The sequence below is a fragment of the Amblyomma maculatum genome, chromosome 10, assembly GCF_055883805.1.
Source record: "Amblyomma maculatum isolate TAMU_Amacu chromosome 10, ASM5588380v1, whole genome shotgun sequence".
In the NCBI taxonomy this organism is placed as follows: domain Eukaryota; kingdom Metazoa; phylum Arthropoda; class Arachnida; order Ixodida; family Ixodidae; genus Amblyomma; species Amblyomma maculatum.
The window spans coordinates 25,260,733-25,283,953 of NC_139353.1; the positions used below are offsets into that span (position 1 = coordinate 25,260,733).

A 23,221-nucleotide genomic window follows, 5' to 3' on the forward strand; every position below is an offset into this window, starting at 1 on the left:
TTTTTTCTTTTTTAAAAGCAGGCTATTCACCTCAGGTTGTGGGCAAGGCTCACTCACCTGCCGTGCAAAAGTTGCATGCTGGAAACTACCGTCTATGCCGTAACAAAACAGCTGCTTGTACCAACGTGGGAATTTACTTGGATAGGCAAGCTGCTATATAATTACAGCCACTAAATGAGAAGTTTCACTTGAAGATATACCTTTGCACTGTTCCTACCAGTGTGTCCTTGCAGAGCCACCTGCAGTCACATTTCTCCGCTTTGAAGGCAAAAAGCCATTCCAGCTAATTTTCTTTAAGCGAGCAGAGATACCAAGTTTCGGTTGTATGCTTTATTTTTGCTATAATGTATGAGGCTTCACTGCAGATGAATCACACAATATTTGCCTATGACCTCTAGGTAGGTCATAAATGAACTCCAATTTCAACAGCTGGATGATGACTATGACCTTAAAGGTCGGTACAGGTCGTATGGTGCATGAAGAAAACTGGTGTAATTGCTGTTTCATCAATTATGATTCTGGATCTTGAGGCCGGGTGGCTTTAGCCGTACAATGAATTGAAATGATAAAGCAGCAGTTGTATCTCAGTTTATTTTCTTGTTCCATGCGATCTATATTAACCTTTCATGTCAAAACCACGGCTTGTCCATTGAAACCAAAACAGCTACAGGCAAGAGAAGAAGACACCGATGCCAAAATAGAAGTTGGGTTGTATCGAGAGGGTACCAACAGTCACTAAAAGAACAATCACCAAGAGGCCGCTCTCACCAAAAAAAGTTTTTATACACCACATTGAGCAAAAAAAGAAAAAAAAAAAGGGGGGGTATTGGTTTGGCTATACACTATCCAATTTCACACATTAGGATCCCAGAGGCCACGCCACACCGGAATTCTCTTCAAAATTGTGGCAACCTGTCCTTTTCAGTAAGGACATCACAAGTTTGAATCAAATAGTGGGGCAAATTTTAAGTCCAATTTTCTTGCCAACAAATGCATCTTTTGTTTTGGGACAAACAGCTACAAAGCCAAGGAGAGCCAGGGAAACAATTTCTGCTGAGAACAGTATTTGCATAGCCATCCTCAGTGACCCTTTAGTGGTCACATGATAAAAGAACTTACTGAATGCCTTAGTGCAGTACAGTAGGGTGACGAAATATATCTATACTAGTGGAGTGATGGCAATGGTCATTTATCGATCAAAGGGTCAAGGTGAAGTGCATTTGTAGCAAGAGACAACATGATGTCGTAAGGAATGAATAAAAGTGAGGCAACCTCGGACACAAAGTACTACGCCTAGCTTCTAAGCTTTCACTCACTATTCCATCCTGAACACAATTTCTCGATAGCACATAGATTGCTTAGCCTCCACATATATTTCAACTTTCATGGACCACCATGCAGGTATGACATGTACCTCAATGATGCCGGTAAGACCTTCAACCCAGCTTCTTGTGCCGGAGGAATTAGGCAGCATGTTTAAGATACTGTTGCGACTTGTGTTGGTTTTTGTGCAGTCTTGCTAACATGTTATTACAACACCTATGCGTACATGCAAAGCCCCCAACATAACCTCCTTAACTAAGCAGAACTCTAAATATGTGGCCAAAGGAAAGATAAACCTACATATATTGCCTTTATATTCTATGCTCCAGATAAAATGGGCAATCAAGCTAAATTTGAGAGTGCGCTAGTCCATTAAACAACATGAAAAATAGCGACCTGGAAAGACGAGGGAGACAAACACGGAAACAACAAGGGCATTTAAGGCTTTCAGAATATTCACAGCTAACAATGAGAAGCCTTTTCTGTCCCTCCACCCGGCAAGCAAGAAACTTTGCCGTCAACAGAGAAATCGCCTCGAGGAATACACTCACTGTTCAGCAGCGACTATGTTACTCTAAAGATGCTTTCTGATGGGCAGTAAGCATCCGTTTTCACAGTAGTTCAATGTATGTAACATTTGTAATCAGTAATTTCCAGATTCATTCTAAATGTGTAGTGTGCATAAAAATTAGACACTCAAGTTCCGCCTTAAGGGTAGGTGCTCCTCTGGGATGCTCCCGCACTTAAAAACTGAAAGATTAGCATTAGTACTGTGAAAATGGCCCTAAACGAAGAATGCTTAAGCCACAAAGGAGCATTTGCCTGAATGCCAGGTCCATAGAGTAAACTTCATTCTTTATTTTACTTGCATGCCACCTGTTGGGACAGCAGCGGACACCAGATCATGGGAAGTGTCCTGGCAGCCACCACTGAGCCATGCCAAGCAGAGAAAAGCCAACACTCTTTGCTACTCACTTGATTACTGCTTCCATAACCAAACTTCTCTGATCAGATACATCATTAGAATAAGCTGATGACACCTTTGCATAAACGAACACGTAGCACGTATATAAACCAGTCCTTGTGCCGAAGCCTTCGTGGCCTATTTGGCTGTGTGCCTGGTTGATGACTGAAGGGCCATGAATTCGAATCAACTAAAATTTAAAATTTATGAAAATTCTTAGTAAAACAAAATTACTTTATAAAGCTACATCATTTGAGACACATGCTGACCTTTAATTCACATTACAAGCACCATTTTCATTATTTTCATTCTCGTTTGCATGCATGACGTCGCTCTCTTGACACAAGTGTGATGTTGGTTCCTTGACACAACACTGTCTTTTCCATCGATTGAGAACTTCAGAGCTATTGTTTTAAAATTAACAGACGTGGAGTTACCTACCCACCATATTCTCACATCACTATAGGTGCACACCATCTAGAGAGAATAATGCAATAGCCCAAGAGTTCACTGAACAGTCATCTGAAAAGCCACCTAAGCCAGGGGAAGCAACAGAACCACTCAACAGTACTAAAACCGTTGAACTATAGACATAGCATGTGATATTCCTCACCCCGCTCTTCTGTTAACCAAGTAGCCATCGCATAGTGACAGCTACGAACCAATCTCTTGCTTTACTTACCCTTCAATTCTTGCCCTTTCTGTAAAGCAAAGCCCTTTATCATTGCACTAGGAAATGCTGCACCCCCATGTGAGAAATAATATGTGAGAATAATTCTGTGAGAAATATGGGCTTTTCATATTTTAAGCATGGAAATGCTAATCTGCATTTTTACGAATTGAAAGTGTGAATAAATGCCTTCGAGTCTTAGTTCAAGTTACATTTTTGAAAATCGCCCAGTTCAGATGGCATGTTTTCCAGGATATGTTTTGGTAGATAATATATGCCACACCAAGTAAGTAGCAGTCAGAAGAGCACTTTCAAGTCATGCACAGTAATGTTAAGAAATCACTGCTGAAATATATTTCCATCGAGACACGTCAACGACTTATGTAGATAACAAGAGTTGCCCACCGCTAATGCTCTAAAACAGTGGAGCTCAAGTGCATGTTTTCGTTGGTCTTTTATGTCTGTGTTATGCCAGACCGCAATTCTTCCAGTCGCGCTTGTCCATGCAGCTATATGTAACGGCATATGTCCTAAAGCGAGGTGGAAAACGTGGCCACTGGTTGAGTGTTCAGCTGCATGAATGCGCATTTCCCAACATTCCGATTTGCTGGAATCCACAAGTTACCACACAAAAGGAGAGTTGAAAATTTTCTCACCATTTCTATTTGTTCCGAACAGAGATGCTGCCCATTTCTCATCGCCTTCACTTTAGCATTTAGAAGCAGGCTACACCACCTTCTTGCGGCTACAATTGAACCAGTGGGCCAGCTTTCCAAGTGTTTTCAAGTGGGTGCCAGCTGCTCAGCTCCACTAGTTGTCAAAAAAATTAGTTATGGTTCAACTCTGGTTAATCCTAGTTGAATTGCGATAGCAACGGTGGAAACGTCTTTTGCCTGCTACATTATTCCCCTATCATGCCTTATCAGTGTAAGGTGCTACATTATTGGGACACTTAAGCTCATCCTTTAAGAGTATGACGCGAGAGCGTAAGCTACCAGCCTACATATCAATGAGAAGGGTTTAATGCTGCCGAAAGCATTAGCTGCTGGTGACCTAGTGTTCTTTTTCTTCTTCGCGGCTTTTCAAGGTCAAATGTGGCCCTTTCCGGGACGACATGACGGGCTGAAACCAGGTCGCAGTAAAAGTGAGACGCATCAGAACAATCACTGCTAGACAACTGCACCAGCCCATGTAGGCTGTAACTTAACCCTTTCGTTACCCTCCGAACGATGGGCCACTCTGAGACTGATAAAAAAATTAAGAGGACTGGTGCCCATTATGTACAGTTGAACCAAAGTGCAGTGCTGTTACATGCAGCGTGGTATCTCACTTTGTTCTCCGACCCACAAGCCTGCAATGGGAAGGTCACAGCAGCTCTCAGTCGCTGTATATGCATGGCTAGAGAAGACCAAGCCAACTACTTGTGCCCTTTGCTGCATATTGGTAGATGATTCCATGAGAACTAACTCGTATGATGAGCAGTAGATCCAGCCAAGTTCCATTGCGAGCTCAGATAAACAAAAATTTTATTTCTGAATGGTGAGAAAATCTGACTACTTTCAAAAGCCAGGACAGCAGCTTGGGCAAGTTGGTTATCTATTTGTGACAAAAACAACGCGTAGCAGTGCTCGTGTCTTGTTCCTTTGCTACGCTCTGTTTTTGTCACAAATATTTTCAGAACACCAGCTGCAAGACCAACAAGTCACCTTCCCTGTGTGACACGAATTCCTGCACAAAGGCAGCGTACGCTTATGGTGGATGCATGTGCACCATCTCTGGACACCCTCCTGGAGCAGTACTGCACATAGCTTACAGAAAAAGGAAGTTTCTTTTTATTTTTTTAATGCCTGTTGTGTCTGCTTGTATGCCTTGTTTTCTGTGCAGTAAATTTGATGCTGAAATCCAGCGGCACTACACATTGGAGAAATTCTACAAAATTCAATTTCTTTGTTCCGATTTTGTGACTAAACGCCCACCTTGTGTAGTAAATTTCTTTAAGAAAATGTTCCCTATTTTGATAGTTTTTGTCGCACTCGGAGATACGCAATAAAAATTTTGGTTTCTCAATGTGACGGACTGAAACCTTAAGCGATGTCATTACAGTTTAAACATGTCTAGGCCAACTGCATTATAAAAATGTGAAAAAAGAAATCCAAGAATTTCACCTTCTGTGGCATAATTTAGAAATGCACTGAATGTTGAACCAGTCTTCTCCCACATTATTTATAGTCTGTAGGCTTTTCATAACTGTAGAAAAAATAATTCCTCAGATATGATGCGGAAATTTTGTGCAATCATTATATGAAAAAATATTCAGCACACACACACACACACACACACACACACACACACACACACACACACACACACACACACACACACACACACACACGCACACACACACACACACACACACACTTGGATCACCTGTGTGTGTGAAAGCAAAAGTTTGCTCGCACTATGTACTGCCATGATGCCTGCTCCCCACACTTCATCCCGTGGTGCGCGCAACCATGTGACCGGTAGCACGATGTCCTCTCCTCTTTCTGCTTTTCTGACAGCGCCCACTCCACTCATCCTCTAATGACACCCGTTGTTTTAGATCACGTGGTGTTCCGATTAATTGAGGCATACAGTTGAAGGTTACATATCGTTCGATCCCGACGCACAGGGACACGACGGCAGCAGAGACCTCGGGTCAATAGGGCAACGGCACAGTGCAGCAAAACAGCAGCGGAACCAGCATGCGTGCAAGTCACAACAGCAGCGTCGTCTTTGTCAAAGCGACCGCGCTTCTTCTTCGGGCGCAACAATATGTTGCCAGTTTGAATGTCTATTGCAAATTCGCCTCCAGCTAGTATACTAGATGCGCACTAAATGGGAGGCGAAATGGCATGACACCACTCGGAATGCTGTACACGAATGGTTGTGTCACAATTTGGACATGAAAAAAGGGAAACCTGGCACAACATATCAGTGATGCTACGTGAGCAAACAGTGCATTCAGAGGCAACATGGGGAAAGGGGACCTGCCATAGGGTTATCTGCTGTGCACGCTGCTGTGCCGCTTCGGTGGCTAAGCAATGGCTGTTGCGACGCCATCTTTATGGGCATCACCGAGCGTTAATGCCAGCAAACAGATTTTCGTGTAACGGGGTCAGTAAGGCTTGTGTCTTAAAAATTAAGCAAGTTGGGATAGGAAGTGCGTCCCCTTCATCCTCGCCTCAAGAACATATTCACATACAAGGTGAGGACCACATGCAAATCTGCGTGGAACTTTAAAAAATGCACCCAATTACCATCCCGGAACGGGCCTGCTACCCTTAACTCCAAAAATAATGCCTCAAGCTTTGTTACCTACAAGTTATTCATGAAGGTAATCACAAACAGAACCGGGACAGCCTTAAATTCAGTCAACCAAAGGAACAGAAGGCCCTCGTACAGGGTGCTCGACAACACGTTCACATTATCAAGCGATAGATAATTATTTGGATTATAACCCACCCTTATAAGTGTAAACCTTAGCAGTTATGCTGGCATTGCAGAACCAGGGTGTAGACAATCTATGGGAAACTACCACAATATTTATATTAGTGGCCTCACAATCATAGTCCTCAAGTTCTGTTCACCACTTACTTGCAGGAAGTATTTAGAAACTACAATCAGGAACAGTTGAGGTTAGAATTAATAATAGTACTTCTCTGATTTTAGGCACTGGAAATGATAAAGGAATACATCTACCTAGGGCTACCAGTGAGAGATCCAGAACTTGAGGGACAACTACAACAGGGTTCACAGCAATTTTGGAGTAAAATTTTTTTTTTTTCAAGGCCATCTAAAGCCTCGAAGAAATACTTCGAAGGGCTTTGTGGTGATGTGCTGAGTATTTTCAATAAAAAGTAACACCTTCCACAAGATCATTTATTTTTAATAAAATGAGAAAAAAAAAAAAAAAACATACATAGTTTCAAGCACACTAGAAATTGCATTCTTGCATTTTCTTCTGCCTTGTTCAGCAACACATTATTGGCTATTAGGTTTATCTCTACTGTGCAGTTAATGGCTTGAAAGGGGGAAGGGTGAGGAAGCCACTCCTGCATTTTCTGAAGGTGAGGCGGTTCAGGGAGCGCCCGGCAGAAGAGCATGAGTCAGCTTGAATGCCAAATTGCTTAAGAAAAAAAAAATGCAAAAACACTTTAAAGCAATTAAGCAATGCAATCATCTAAAGATACAGACAGTGTAGCATTTTTTTTTATTGGATTTAAACTTTGCATCTCATTAGCCCTCCACAGTGGTCTGCTATCTTAAGCACCTGTACATAAAGCTTTCTGCTGCCAAAATTATGACTGAGCAACAAAAAAAATGTGAATGTCATTGCTGGGAGAAATAGTGGCAATGCGTGCACATACCAGCTAACGAATTTCAAGCACCTCACCAGCACTGTCGCCAACATAATGCAAATGGCTGCCACAAGAGGCACCGGCCACCTTCCTAACAGGGAGGAAACAGGAAAGGGTGGAGTTTCATGCCTGACGTTCTAGGCATACAGTAGAGGCAGCGTTGACAAGTACAAGCGATTCAGCTACTTGCTTCCTCGCATTGAGGCACCCCAGTGCAACTCCTACCAAGTGGATACAATAATTCGGCGTTACAGTGTGGTCAAACACCAAGCCAAATGAATGACTATACGATTCAGACTTTCCGGTATGTCCATAAATTCAAGGGTCTTTGAGACACTGAATGCAAAGTTTTGGAAATTGAAGGCATTCAAAGGCTGACTGTAGCAAACTTTTGCTCAGGCTACATGTTAATGTTACAATGCATGTTAATGTGATCTGGGAGTCCCACAACTAATCATAACAGGTTTTTATACTTGTTAGAAAAGCAATTTCGTTATAAGCATTTGAAAATGTGTAGCAGATGATGCGTGCATCTGGTGGCATGTTGCGAAGATGCGCTGTTAACCAGCTATGATGGAGGCATAGGTACGCAAGAGCTATCTTCAAGCCAGGCCCATGGCGGGTGAATTAATCGCGGGTGATACGCCGTAGGAAGCTGGAGGCTGACACGTGGCTTCGTGGTTATAGGCCTGTTACAATGATACAGTTTTTATAGTTTCTGCTGCGCTTACCATGCCGAAATGCTGTGCAGCCATTGAGGGACACGAAGGCGCATGTCATGCAAGAATGTGCATGTTGCATGCACTTCTGAAGCACAGAAAATATAGGGCTAAACAAAGTGTATTCCGTGTCGACACTCAGTTAAGTAAATTTATTAGATCGGCATCTGCACCCTTCCAAATAACCGAATACAACATGTACGCACTCGCCGAGGCTTTGACAAGCAGCGGAAAGCTGCCAAAATGACCCACTGCAGCAACCGAAGATCCAATTACACCCTTCTCCTACGCCATTTCCAGCTCTTGGTAATGGGTGCATTTTTGCTGCTTCAGAAAACCTATTTTTAGAAGCGATTCTCGAAACACTTGCTTCAATTACAAATGCCACATTTTGTTTTTGGTATTCTTTGGTGATGGACATGGCGCATTTTTGGGGAGTGAAAAATTTTGCTGCAGTCAGCTTTCAAAGGTTTCAAAAAGTGCCTCAAACACTGCAGAACAAAATTCAGCAGACACTTGACTGCCAATTACAAGACGAGAGCTGGGTCATGGGATGCACTGCTGTAAGGGCTGCTACCTATGCTGCTTCGGTTAGCAGGCTGCAAAAGAAACTTTGATGGCTGAATAAGGTTGGTGAACAACGGCTGCTACCTATGCTTCCAGTAGCAGGCTGAGAAAGAAAGTCTGGTGGCCAAACAAAGCTGGTAAGCATTTAGGGGTTGTATGGATGCAGCCAGCGCTGGGCTGGGTTCAGTTAGGCTGGTGCTAATGGTCTGTCCCACAAGGAAACTGGCTTGTAGGTTTCGAAACTCTTCTATAGTGAAAGTACAGTGAATATTGAAATGAATAGTAAGCACGATTTGCAAACTATTACACACATCGAAATATCAACATTGCCACTAAATATGCTTGCGGCACCTGAATGTTACGGAAGTATTGAATCCAACGGCTCCTCAGGGTATTCTAAAGGGGGGTGCTCCTTCTCTTCATGGTACTTCACATGGTGCCTCTCAGCAAACATCTTTCCGCAGAAGCGACACTGATGCGGTTTATCGCCCCTGTGGGCTCGCTCATGCCTTACGAGGTGGTTATACTGAGTGAATGTCATGGGGCACAGCTGGCACTTGAAAGGCTTCTCGCCTGTGTGAGTGCGGAGGTGCGCGATCAAATGGCCCCTCCGTGGAAACTTGCTGCTGCAGTAGTCGCATTGGAAAGGTCGCTCTCCAGTGTGTGTGCGAAGGTGTATCACCAAGCCCCCTTTATGTGAAAATGTGCTGCCGCAATAGTCGCACAAGTAGGGTCGCTTGCCGGTGTGGATGCAAAGGTGTTCGTCCAAGTGGTTCTTCCGTATGAAGGCTTTGTCGCAGTGGCTGCAGCGGTGTAACGTCTTGCTACCTGCATCACGAAAATTAAGAAGTGTTTACAAATAACCACAATGCTCGGCATTTCCCAGCTCACTTGGTACTAGAGCCACAAAGAAATGAAAGCAGGAAAGCATCAGCTAAGCACATACTGTAACAGATTCATTAGGAACGACTTTCAAAAAAATGTTTTTGATTTTTAAGTCTGCTTACAAGTGAAGGGTATTGCAGGAAATGGACTGATAGGTTGAACATTTTAACCAACCTAAATGTTGCATATTTTGATTGTGCTCTTCACAGGGAAGCATGCACAGGGACGCATGTTATGAAAAACGATACATACAAAGGGATTAGACGAACAAGCTGTGTGTACATTTAACTGGTCTTATCACTTGAGATATTTTTTCATACAGAAACACAGATGTAATTATATGGCATCAGGCTACAGTTCAGTTCAGGCGTTCAGTCGTGTCCGACTCTTCGTGACCCTATGGACCATGTCACGCCACGCTTTCCGGTCTCTCACTATCTTCTTAACATCACATAGCTTCATCTGCAATGCCTCGAGAATGCCATCTAACCATCGCGTTCGCTGCCTACCCCTTCTCCGGCGACCCTCAACCTTTCCCAACATCAAATCTTTCTCCAGCGACTCCTCTCTTCTCATCAGATGACCAAAGTAGCTGAGCTTTAACTTTAGAATTTGACCCTCCAATGAGCAGTCAGGGTTTATGGTCGACAATATCGACTGATTTGATCTTCTGGCAGTCCAAGGAACTCTTAAGAGTCTTCGCCAGCACCACAATTCAAACGCGTCAATTCTTCGGCGGTCAGCCTTTTTCACAGTCCAACTCTCGCATCCATACATCACAACTGTAAAGACCATAGCACGGGTTATACGGATCTTGGTTGGCAGACTAATGTCTCTGCTCTTTACTACTCGGTCAAGGCTAACCATTGCTCTCTTTCCCAGAAGCAGGCGTCTCCTAATTTCATGGCTGCAGTCTCCTTCCAAGGTAATCTTGGCGCCCAAGAACAGAAAATCTGTCACAGCTTCCACTTCTTGTCCATTGAAGCTCCAGGACTTGATAGGGCAAGACGCCATGATCTTCGTCTTTTTAATGTTCAGTTTAAGCCCAAACTTCTCACTCTCTTCTTGTACGCGCATCAGAAGTCTCTTGAGTTCCACTTCACTTTACCATTAACCAAAACACACATGAAAAGAAAAAAACACTATTCTGCCCTGGTTAGCATAGCAATCATTGAAATTCATTACTGAAGAAAGATCAGTGGTTGCGATACAAAAACAATTTTTCAATCTGGAAGTCTAATTTTGTACTCTTCCACAGGTGTTTTAAACTGTGTTGTTTGTGTTAGCTAGGATGGCAAGCGAAAACGAGATTTGGGTCTTTTGCAATGACACTCAGGTTGTCAAAATGGGTTTCTGTTTAAAATGTGTTCTCTCAATCTTGCATTGGTGCATCTTCTTGCTTGTCTAGTGCAGGGATTCTCAAACTTTTTTGCCTCAAAGAACATTAACAGCCATTAATATATGCCAAGCCCTCTCCCACCCCCTTTCTAAATATCGAACTGTACAGTAAGGAAAGCTATTGCTGTGGGTCATCAACGGTAGGCTTTATCAGAGTTCCATGCATAGCTCTAAAGGATAAAGAAAAGCTAATAATTAAAAAAAATCAATTCCATATTAGTAGAGTTACAATCAATGAACAAGTCAAAGCCCCTATAAAAACTAGAAGCAACAAAACATATGAAGCAAGGTCATGGTCAATAAGAAATACACAAGTATGCATAAAATAATTATTAAACATCTAAAAAAAAACAATATTTTCTTCCCTAAAACTCTGAGCTCAATCACATCACTAGGAAATTTTTGCGAAACACATTGTTCACAGTTCAGTCATCTGACTGAGCCCTTAGCGTTAAGATCAAATGAACTTGACTCAGAGTAAAAGTACTGCACTTCACACCACTCTATGCACTACATCACAAACTACAAACATCAAGACAGTAGGTCCGTCAACATTAGCAGCAAATTTCTTGATTTCTTTGCTTTCAACTGTACTTTCTGGCTTGCCATCACTGGTTCAGATACCTGCAAAATAAGAAAGAGCAATACAGTCAAAGGGAATTAAGAGCTTAACGCACTCGTTACATGAAGCAAATAATTAATCATTAATATTAACAGTGCAGAAACACAAAATTCAAACCACAGGGCTTTTTGTTCCTGCTGCATTGTGCAAAGTGCGCAGTACACGGGTGGCTGCATTTCACCCTCATAGTAATGCAGCCGAGAATGAGCTCGAGCCCACCGGCTCAGTAGTAACACCCTAACCACTAAGTCACTGTGGCAAGGGCTCACAATGTGTACCAGCCCAGTATACACATAGAATTACACCAAATAAGTTTAGATTTAGAGGCACCAATGTCGCAACATAAACATGCAAATGAAATTGTTCCAACATTAAAGGATGTTACATGTGCCATAATTTTTACCGGCTTTGTCTGCCCCATAGGCAATATTGCAAAGATGCAATACAATTTTTGTGCTTTGCCAGGTATAAATTTCTGCATGCTGGAACAGATATTACCACCTAGAATGGAAGAATGACACCTTAATTTTCGGTTTTGGAATAGTTTGCTCTTTTTTCTCAGCAGATGGCGACACGATTTTAAACCAAAGTGCGGTGGTGGTTGAGCTAGCGAAACACGAGCGCAAATTCCGCGTCAGGTCACGCAGAGAAACCGGTGCCAATCGCGCCACTGAGCAGCTTCAGCCGATATTTTTTATGATACCAGTTGTGAAGAATCACAAGACAACTTCGAAAGCTCCCACTTCAACTCTGACAGTGACAAAACAAGTTGGACCGTTATCGATTGGCCATACGTCAAATTTTCAGAATTTCAGGTTGGGCTGACTCTGTAGGAGGTGCAAATGATCGCTAAATGTTCCCATTATTTTACTTCTATTCAGCAGGGCCTTAAAAAACTATGGTCAAAATATCCTGCTGTCCATGCTTGCCAAGTGTCCGCCAAGACAGAAAACTGATGTGCACCTGAGCGAAGGTGCGTGCGTAGCACTTAGGGTTGATTTAGAGTATGTTCCTACTGACTGACTGACATACTTTTTTTTTTATATTGGGCTAAATGATACAAGATATTTGAGAAAAGAAAAATAAGCATGCCTAGACGAATATTTTGAGTCTCCTCAACTGCCCTCTGCACAGCACCTGCTTCACGAGCCGCAAATAGCAGTTGTCGACCATTTTCTCGGACTCGACGGGACACGGAAAATGGTCTGAATAATCGAAGTCTAAAAAATTTGTAACTAGCAAAAAGAAGAAAAACCCCTTTTTGGGAAAAATCAGCTTACAAATCCCGAAATTCGCCGCTCCCAACCTTTCGTCTATATGTTTAGATAGGGAGTTATAGCTTCATAGCGCGACCTGCTACAGTGATAAAATTCCGCACGCCGCCCATGTAAAATGGGCAAACGCGCTGGCTGGTACCGACGCGGCAGGTGTATGCACCACCTGGAAGTATGCAACTTGCTCAAAGCAGTCACAGCATACGCAGTGGCACGCCGCACAAGCGGATCGTGATGAGCTGTAACCAATATAACCCTCCAGTTATATCTCAGCGAGTCAAGCTTTCATAATTTCTAAGGCACTTCACGACATGCTGTGATTCATCTGCCGGTAATACTCATGCCGTGAATACCGCGAGATGAAACTGCAAAAAATCGAGCGGAACAAAATGCACCCCCTACAGCAATGATAAGGACGTGCATTCCTTTGCTGTCACTGCCTCAAATGGCAACGATGAAGAGAGGGCAAAGCAAGTTCATCCAAATGAAATGGCATGTTGGTGTCTTGTGCAACTGATTCAGTATGCATGTGCACGGCGTTTTACACAAATGTACTAAAATGTAATTGTGATTATGATTAGCTTTAATGATGCAAGAAGCACTTGTAAATTAAGGAGAGAAAACAGGCAGCACCAAAGTGTGCTGTCAGAGCACCCCTTGCCTAGCGGAGTGCTTAAGTACAAGGACACACAAATGCGGTGACGGACGGTGATCTGGCATTTTGGCTCTGTGAAATGGTGCCACTATCATGCTCTGCTAAAGGAACAAAGAAGGGGGTGGAGGGGAGGTGCTGCAAAACTGACACCAATATATCAGAAATTGAAGCCAGTGCACAAAATACACAAAAAGGTCCTAAGGTATGACAAGAACTGCAAATACAAAAACCAGCAACCAAAAATGAAGTACACTGGCAGCAGAGCAAGTGCACAATGTGGCAAAACAAGAAAGCAACCACAAGAGCATACACGCACGCACACCAGATACTTCACATAAACGTAAACAGGAAAGAATGATCGGGGCAGGCACCCATAAGGTCTATTTGCTCTCTTGTTCACGGCTGTCTGAACGATCTATGTTGTTTCATTCATAACTCAATGAAATGAACAGGGAATGCAAAGAAAGCACCAAACTAGGCATTGTCCAAATCAGCCATGTTGTAAAAAGGCTGATGGCAAATGTTCAGCATCAAACTGTGCAATGAAAACACGGGAGGGTGAAAGAGAGACATACACAAAACATGGATGAGTGCAGGTATGTGCATCCTCCTATCATCCATGCTTTCTTCTTGCCGCACGCAAGTCTCAGTGATGGTAAGTGATATGCAACGCAAGAAAAAGAGCAATGTGAACAAATACTAGGCAGCTGTACCCTTCGGAAACAGCAACGCACATTATATGTTAATATTAGCGCAAAAGCGCTAATCGTCTAACGATTTAGTGTCCACTTGTAGTACTTTCCCACAAAGACACAAAATAAACACCGGAGAAGAGCAGATTCAAACCCAAGAATTTCTCATGGGAAGAGAGTATGAAACGTCGCAGATAATGCTGCAGCTGATCACCCGACGTGCCGACTGCACCACACTCCAGGGATCGAAGTGTCGCTATCTCACATGACCTCAAGTCATCTGATTGGTCAAAACCCCGGAACCGGTAGAGGTGACATCATCATGTTCAGGCGTTTGTACCACTCAGATGACTTGAGGTTACGTGAGACGACACTTCGATAACGACGCAAACTCGCAATACGGGCCCAGCACTGTTCATTGTACGCCATCGTCTCTATCACCTTCCATCTGCATTTAAAACATTTCCCACGTCCTACTTGGTTTAACTACGCTAAAACTCTTATTCTCTTTCACATGTAGCTTATGCGTTTGTTGCATTCCTTCGAAGTAATGAGGTAGTTCAAACCGTCTGGGCAACGAGTTCCTACCCATGTCACCTACCAGAGACAGGCCTGTAATTTTTCAGGCCTTTAAGATACAGTGTTAAAACCTCCAGTTTACAGCATCATACAGAAGGTTTAACACAATGGCAGAGCCTGCTGTAGCACTCCCATTAATGCAAGCTATTTACAAGAACATTTCTGTAACAGCTATTCTACAGACAGGAAAGAAGGTAAGTTCGAGTGAGCCAGAATTGCAGTAAATGATCAAGGCAAAATGTCACCAAAGACTGAAAGGTAATGGAAACAAAACAAAGGCCAGATCAAGCTCAGGGAAAATGCTCAAGAATTTAATGGCTACCAATTTTCTTGCTGGACAAAAACAGCTGGCATGATGCTAAAAATACTGGCTGCAAAGTTTTGAACCCTGTGTTTCCTTTATGCTCATGTATAAAATCATGCACAGCATCTCTTAATGCGCATTGGTGAAGCTTCAACTTATCAGGAGCTGTTCTCATGACAAATGTGCCCAACATCGCATGCAGATACCAGATAATTACATTAAAGGATACGGTGCTTTGCAGGATACTAGCATGAAGCTATGGGTTCGAGTCAGTTGGGACATTTGCTTTATTTCATTGGTACTCCTTGCCCACTCTGAGAGGCTCCGATTCCTGCGAACCAAAGCAATGCAGTGCAAGTACAAGAAAGCTGCAAGGGCACTAGCACATATTACATGACATGCTTTATGCATACAGCCATGTTTAACATGCTGGTAATTGTGCAAGACATTATATAACGAACTGGTCGCGGTAACTAAAGGCATTTTGAAGCTGAGCAGTGGCTTACAAAACACTGCAGACTACCGGCACCACCATTAACACTAAATGCTTCCATAAATCAGCCCTACACATCATGCATCACACGTGTATGCAGTCGCATCGCCGAATAAAATACTTTCCCGGCGGAAGTGAACCCCAGGTCAAACTTTGCCCTCCGGTTAGGGAAACAAAGCAACGCCTAAACAAGAACAAAAGTAAATGACGCATTCAGCGCTGAACTGTACTCGTGCGCGCTACAGCAGGTGTGCTAAGTTCACAAACTTAGTACTCGTGCTGACGCATTATTGCGTCAGCACGATTATTACAGCGGCGCACGAACACACAATTTTCACTGAATATGTGTCACGTAGAAGTTTAAAGTAAGTCGAATTTGAATAGCGGAAGCGCGTTAAGTGGCCGTTTGAGACAAGTAGTACACGTCTAAGGAATAAGTTATGTTACGTCTGGCAAGCGCTCACAAAGGCAGAGAACACTTACACCGGTTGCACGCAAGTTCTACCTTAAGTAGACAAAACGTTGAATACAAGATCATACAAGGTTGAATACATCAAGCATAGGTTTGCAGAAAGTGCTAACAACTTGCCCCCAAATTAGTTCGCAGCTTGAAATTATTACAATTATTTTCTGCACATTAACCTCAGTCGCCGTCGGCCATTCGTCCGCCGATGTTGATGTAGTTGATGCATCCCTCGATTGCAGTTTGCTTCATCGTATCAGCACCAAGTCAGCACTATCGTACTTACATAAAGAAAAAACGAACCTAACATGCAAGTTATAACCCTAAATATAAACTAATTAAATAAGGAAATTAGCACGGCGATAAATTTGATATTACAAGTAAGTACTTGATCAGACCTTGCTTGATCCGCAAAATTAGAAAACGAAACTCCGCACTAGTATTGCTAGTATGCGCAACGCGGATTTGTTTACGGCAGGACGGGCAGTTTCATATACCTTGGTTTCTCCTCAACGCATGTAGCCGGCGTAACTTGAATATGGACAAATCTGCTGTTCTCTACTCTTTTCAGGACCCAGAATTTGCTCACAAAGGCAATCTTTGAAAACATGACGTTAGTTTGATAGCTGGGTGTACTGTGATCTTTTAGTTCCTCTTGTAGGCACTTGATAAGCGGAGTTTGAAGCTTTACTTGCGCTCTTACTAACGGAAAGTCTGTGAGATCGGTTCACCAAGTGCTAGTTCCCGATCCCAGCAGAACTGAGAATGGGCTGAAAAAAAAAAAAAAAAATTACCCTGCAGAGACCACCATAGTTGAAACACATTTTTACCTGGGATGCCTCATTGTCTCAGCTTATTTTGTTCCAAAGCACTTCTAGCTTTCACACTAACTATGGCTAAAACATGCACTGTCATTTCTTTCTTGTGTCACATACCTTAGCCTTTTGTGATCCTCTCATTCACATGAAATTTGGAATTCATGATAACACCTGCAAACACATTTGCACAATTGAATAAGCCACAAATATTCATATCATGATAACACCTGCAAACACATCTGCACAATTGAATAAGCCACAAATATTCATAAGTTGAGCACCAGCCCCTTTTAATGATGCATGTGTAAGCAAGATATGACTGCACAAAGGAATACATGCTGTAGCTACAGCATCAGAAATTGTGTATTTGCATTAAGACAAAACCACATGTTGTATGTATGGGGCCTCAATGGTCCGTGTATCAGGACCCTTGAGAGTGATGCTAGTTGAGCACTTCAGATTAAACACCTATGGGGTGCTTTAATGTGCATCAACGGAGCACTGCACACAGGTATCTTTGCCAGCGACTTCCCACACACTCCACTGTTTTTCTGAAGGCATCTCCCAATAATGTTTTCTTGCGCTGGCTGAAGATGACTGCTCCTCCTCTACATGCAACACCCCCCCTAAATACTATTCTGTATTCCTGGGGAAACCCCATGGTCTTTGCATTTTGAGCCTTCTCAAGACACGAAATGCAGCATGCACCTCTCCTTTTTTTGAGCATATGATGCCCCCAAATATTGTGCTTCTACTCAAAGTGTAACAAGTTTGAATGCTCTGCCAAGCACACATGTTAAAGTAGCTTGGCCGTGCAAATTTCAGCCATCATATGCTAACCGCATGTGCCATGATTGTAACTCCCGTCAAGCAGGTTTGAGAGTACAATAAGCTCTTTCTTCTCCTGACCAGATGACACCTAAAGAACAGCTAATGCAGCGTGCTTTTTGAGGACATACGAATTTCTTTTCCAAACAGAGTTGGCTGTCATAACAAAGACATGGCAAATGTGACCATTAAAACAGCTAAAAATGTTTATTAGAATGGCATCAAAATTGAAAGGCGCCATAATATTACACAGCTGAGGTATTTGAGGTGTATTCTCTGTCCTCGTCATGTTTCGAATTGGGCCTAGTAGTGAACCCCTCGGGGCAGCTGAACAGTAATTGTACTTGGCCTTGTGGGATTGATTCAATATGCCTCAAGAGGTGGTGACTGTGTGCAAAGGCCATGGGGCACGGCTAGCACTGGTATGGCATCCTAGTCCCGTGCAAGTCTTGATGTGGGAAATTGGGGTATTCTGATCACCAAATCTGCTGATGCAGCAGTATGGGTAAGGCATATAATGCAAAGGCAAGATGATCGATGGCCCTTAAGAGTAATGGAGAAGATTCCAAGATAAGACAAGAGGCTACGGCAGAATGTTCAGTGGGTGAACGAGATTGGCAAGTTTTGGGTGATTAGATGGCTGTAGCCAGCACAGGGTTGGGTTCAATGCAGAGCCATGGAGGAGGCCTTTGTCCTGCAGTGGACGCAGTTAAGCTGATGGTCTATCCTCATCGCTACTAAAAATTATTGCGATACCTGAATGCTATGGAATCGGTGAATATAAAGGGCGCTGCTTCTCAATAGGGTATTTCACACGGTGCCTTTCGGCAAACATCTTTGCACAGAAGTGATACTGATACAGTTTATTGTCCTAGTGCGCTTGCTCATGTCATACAAGATGCTTATACTGTGTAAAGGCCAGAGGGCACCACTAGTACTAAAAAGGCTTCCTGCCCTTGTGAGTGCGGATGTGTGCAGCCAAGAAGGTCCTTCGCGAAAATCTGCTGCCGCAGAAGTCGCACATGAAAGGACACTCTCCTGTGTGCGCACGAAGGTGCTTCAACAGGCCGCATTTATGTGCAAATCTTTTGCTGCAATGGTCACACGGGTACGGTCGGTTGCCGGTGTGGATGTTAAGGTGCTCATTCAGGTGGAATATCCTCGCGAAGGTTTTCTCACAGTGGCCGCACTGGAATAGCTGCCTGCCTGCACCTCGAAAAAAAAAAAGCAAAATATTTTCAAACAGCAGCAGCACTCAGAGTGTCACATCAGGATTTCAAGAGTAGATTTCACGAGTAAGTTCCATGCATAGGTTTAAAGAAATAAAATGAATTGTTAGGAGTCACATTGACTGATTAAACAAGACAGAGCACCTGTGAAAATTGGAGGCATTAAAACTGATTATGCAAAAAATACAAAAATGCACACTAACTATTCATAAAGAATATTATCTCTTTCACTGGATCCTTACCCCAAAATTCGGGGGACACTTATGCTCAGCCTTTAAGGGTTCATCTGACAAGTACACCTGCCAGATCCATATAATTGCGCTCACAATGCCCATGCAGACAAATTTTCTGAATAACGGAGCCTGTAATGCTATCGCGCCAATAATTACAGTTCCTCTGAGCATTCTTCTTTCTCTATGCTCAATTCCAATGCCACACGTAATGTTTTACAACACAGATAATACCCACTTCAGGCTTTTGGTTCAGCTCTTGACACACCAAGAAAGGGAGGCGAGAAAGCACCAGTTCTCAAAACTTCCCAACATAAAATAAAGTGCAAGTACAATTCATACACTTTCATACTGCCAGTGACGCACTGGGCACACAGGAAGGTGTACCAATACAAGACTCAAACAAGTCAACGGGCATAAACAGAGCACCCATACTGGTAACATCGCTTCCCCATGTCATCAATGCAAGAAATGCAACCTCGCCTTGATAGCGACGATACACCAGCACATGCAAAATCTGAAAACGAAAGAGAACCCATCGAAGCCTAAGAGAAGGAATTGGGAGCAAGAAAAACTGCCAGTACTGCATTTGTTGATTACTTGGATAAAGAATTCGAATGGCCAACAATAATTTACAAAAGACATGAGAAGAAAGCCCTCCATTTTTTGTTGGTAGGGATTCTGGTTCATGATGTAGCCCACTGTCACATCTATCTTTCTATATTGAGAATGCGCTTTCTTTCAAGCAGTAATCAGTTTTAAGTAGATGTTTCATTTGTCTGTTCTTGACTCATATGATTTTGATTCATCCACAGGCCATCCACAGTAGGCTTCATCCCAGTACCATGCATAGGCCCAAAGAATAAAGAAAAGCTTACAACTCAACAAAATTAACTCCGTATTAGTATTCAGAATGACTGAACAAGTCAAAGCACCTATAAAAATTTAAGGCTGCAAAACATACAAGGCTAGGTAGTGGTCAGAAATAGAAATACATAAATATGCATTAATTACTTATTCAACATCTGCAAAAAAAGCTTTTTTTTTTCCATAGCATGCGGTTCTTCTTGTGCTCAATCACATCACAAGGAATGTTTTGCAACACACATTGTTCATCTGGCTGAGCCCTAGAAATTAACAGGAAAGCGTTAAATGCACTTCAGTCTTTAAAAACACTGCACTTCACATCACTTGATGTACCATTTCACACACTAAAAGCACCAAGACATTAAATGTGTCAACACAGCAGATTTCTCGACTTCTCTGTTGGCAGCTGTACTTTTTGTTTGCCAATACTGCTTCAGATACCTGCAAAATAAAACGGAACAATATAGTCAGTCGCTTCATGCAATCATGAACTGAATTTTGGATGACTCAGGTTAGTTAGACGCCATGGAAGGAGGAAGGAAGTAGTAATGGTCATTTGTGATCCCTGCCAAAGAACCATCACCACTTCGTTACTAGTACAGGAAAAATGAAAATCACAGGGCTCACTGTTCCTGCTGCATAGTGCAAAAGAGAGTGCACAGTACACGGGTGGCTACATTTCGCCCTCATCGAAATGCAGCCAGGACTAAACCCGAGTCCACCGGCTCAGTAGTCAAATGCATCAACCAATGAGCCACTGTGGAAGGGGCTGACAGCATGTACCTGCCCACAATACGCACAGAATTGTCACTACAGGCACTGACGTTGCAATGTAAACATGCAAATTAAATTGATCTGATGTTGAATGATGTTGTTACATGCGCCATAATTTTTACCTGCTTTGCACATGTGTGAGCTTAGAGCTCCCACTTTGTCCAGGTAGCAAAGAGCCGCTGTGTGCCAATACAAATTAAAGCCAAGCGTCTAACTGCAGTTAGCCTGCATTAGTAGCTTACAGCATCCCAAAGACAAGCCCACTGTTTTTATAGCTATGAAAGTAAGGAAGGATGGAAACCACAACCATCGTCAGCCAACAATTTTGCAAGTGCACTGTGGTAAGATGACAAGAGTATTTTTAACATGAATCTCAGAGACTAGGTTACGCTGTCATCCACTTGAAACCAAAGATCATGGAGTCCACTTTAATGAAGACACCTAAAATTTGAATCTAGCAGCAGAAAAGTTCTTGAAGGAATCTTTTCGTGTGTTTTGCAGCCGGACATGCTGATGTCGGGCAAAACTGATGCCAAGATGAGTATCTTGTGTGGCTTATTGACTTTACATGCACATGGCTTTTTACAGAAATGCGTTAAAAAGTAATTGCGACTATGATTAGCCTTAATGGTGACACAGGCAATCGCAAACAAAAGAGAGAAAGCACACAACACAAAAGTGCACTTGTTAGGGCACTCCTGGCCCAGGCTCAAGTACAAGAAAGACAAAAAAGTGCAATGTTGGATGGGGATAGAACATGCTCAGCAAGTAGTCTTGTTAAATGAGCACAGGATGCAAAGAAGGTTCCAAATTAGGCAGGGTCCAAATCTACCCTGTTGTAAAAAGGCTGACGGCAAATGTACAGTTCAAACTGTGCGACGAAAACACAGGGGCGAGAGACACAGACACACAACAAAGTTAAGTACAGGTATCCGCATCTTCTTTTCATTCACGCTTACTTTTTTAGGCAGCATGCAATCTGCATTAAAATCAATCAACTAGATAAAGAAATCTCACTGACGGTACTAGATAAAGAAATCTCACTGACGGTGAGTGGCATGCAATGTAGAAAAATAGCAATTTGAACAATTTGAATTTCATTTAGCTGCATCGCCCACATACACACGCGATAAAAATACTGGGGGGAACATTTAAGTTCGCTTTTAATGGTACGACACGAGAGCATTAATGGCTTCCATCTGTGGTTTCTCTTTCCTGTGAATATATGCAGTTTGGTACCCGTTCAGCCACTAATCCCTTAACTTGCGCCTCAATTACATCACGGATACTTATTAGCGTACTGTTGTAAGCTACCACATGTGAAATACCAGCTTCCATAAATATAGAGCCCCATTATGAGCTAACCATGCTACTACTGTGCCTGCATGGGCTAGGAGTAGTGTGCCTGACTGTGGAGTCCAAGGGTCCCGGTCGGTTAAATTGCCATCCCAAAAGGGAAGTGTAAATTGGCAGCACCTGGACATGGAATGCAGTCTTGTGGCATCACCGAAACAATCAGCCAACGAGTTTGTGGCCATGTCGCCTGCCAGCTGCTAGAAACTTGCCCATCACTTTTCGGTCAACACGCCAGCTTTACTACTTGAGAATGGGACCTTTAAGCTATAATGTTAAAACCTCTAGTTTACAGCACCAACTTATAGCACCACATTGCGTGTTTAACCTAATGGCAGAGCAGCAGCATTCCATTAATGGAAGCTACTGCCCTTTGTATGTACACACAAGAAAATTTCCGTAACTACTACTGCCAGAAAACAAACAACGAAGAAAAGGAGTTAGAGAGTGCCAGAATTACAGTGAGTGAGCAAGGCAAGACGTTAACAAAGACTGAAAGGAAACAGAACAAAGGCAGCAAGATCAAGGTCAGGGAGAATGCACAAGAATGTAATAGCTACCTATTCACTTTTCATGGGCAGCACATAAAAAAAAAAAAAAAATGTCGCAGAGAAAAGAGAAGAAAACAGCTGGCGTGGTGCTAAAAATACTGGCTACAAAGTTTTTGAGCCCAGCGTTTCCTTTATGTTCATGCACATGAATGTCCTGCATGGCATCTTTTAATACACATCATTTAAGCTTCAATATATCAGGAGCTGTTCTGACGACTCGTGTGCCCGACTTTGCATGCAGATGCCAGATATTCACAGTAATTTGCTAGATATCAGCACAAAGCTATAGATCTGAACCAGTTAGAAACAGTTGCCTTGAATGATGACTCCACAGGCAAATGGCATTCCTTGCCCTCTCAGAGAGGCTCCAATGCCTGCAAAACGGCACTGCGTTCAGAACCACAAGTCGCCAATTTGGTGACCTGCGGGGAATAGTCAACGGATTATTCGCGAAAATCTACAAGTAAATTCTTGGTGGATTGGTTAGAAACCAAAAGACGCCTTTCTCACAGGTCATGCGGAAATTAATAGAGGCGCAAAGCGTCACCAGAAGAAACTAAAAG

General features: G+C 42.8%; 1 protein-coding gene across 5 annotated transcripts; it reads right to left on the reverse strand.

Annotated features, from left to right (window-relative positions):
- Positions 1 to 9,190: 9,190 nt before the first annotated feature.
- LOC146175921 (uncharacterized) lies at positions 9,191 to 16,234 on the reverse strand. 5 transcript variants are annotated; one of them, XR_014701480.1, is made up of 4 exons: positions 16,029 to 16,234; positions 14,053 to 15,383; positions 11,457 to 11,550; positions 9,191 to 9,471 (listed from the first exon to the last, which is right to left on the reverse strand). XR_014701480.1 is itself a non-coding variant. In XM_084582288.1 (4 exons), the coding sequence occupies exons 3-4, from the start codon at positions 10,603 to 10,605 to the stop codon at positions 9,322 to 9,324; spliced, it is 363 nt and encodes a 120-aa protein (XP_084438414.1). In that variant the 5' UTR covers positions 10,606 to 11,550; positions 14,053 to 15,383; positions 16,029 to 16,234; the 3' UTR covers positions 9,191 to 9,321. The 5 variants fall into 5 exon arrangements, 4 of the variants coding, with proteins under 4 accessions (XP_084438414.1, XP_084438418.1, XP_084438417.1 ...); XM_084582288.1 differs by having other exon boundaries at positions 10,393 to 11,550; XM_084582292.1 differs by lacking the exon at positions 14,053 to 15,383 and having other exon boundaries at positions 10,393 to 11,550; positions 16,135 to 16,234.
- Positions 16,235 to 23,221: the final 6,987 nt, after the last annotated feature.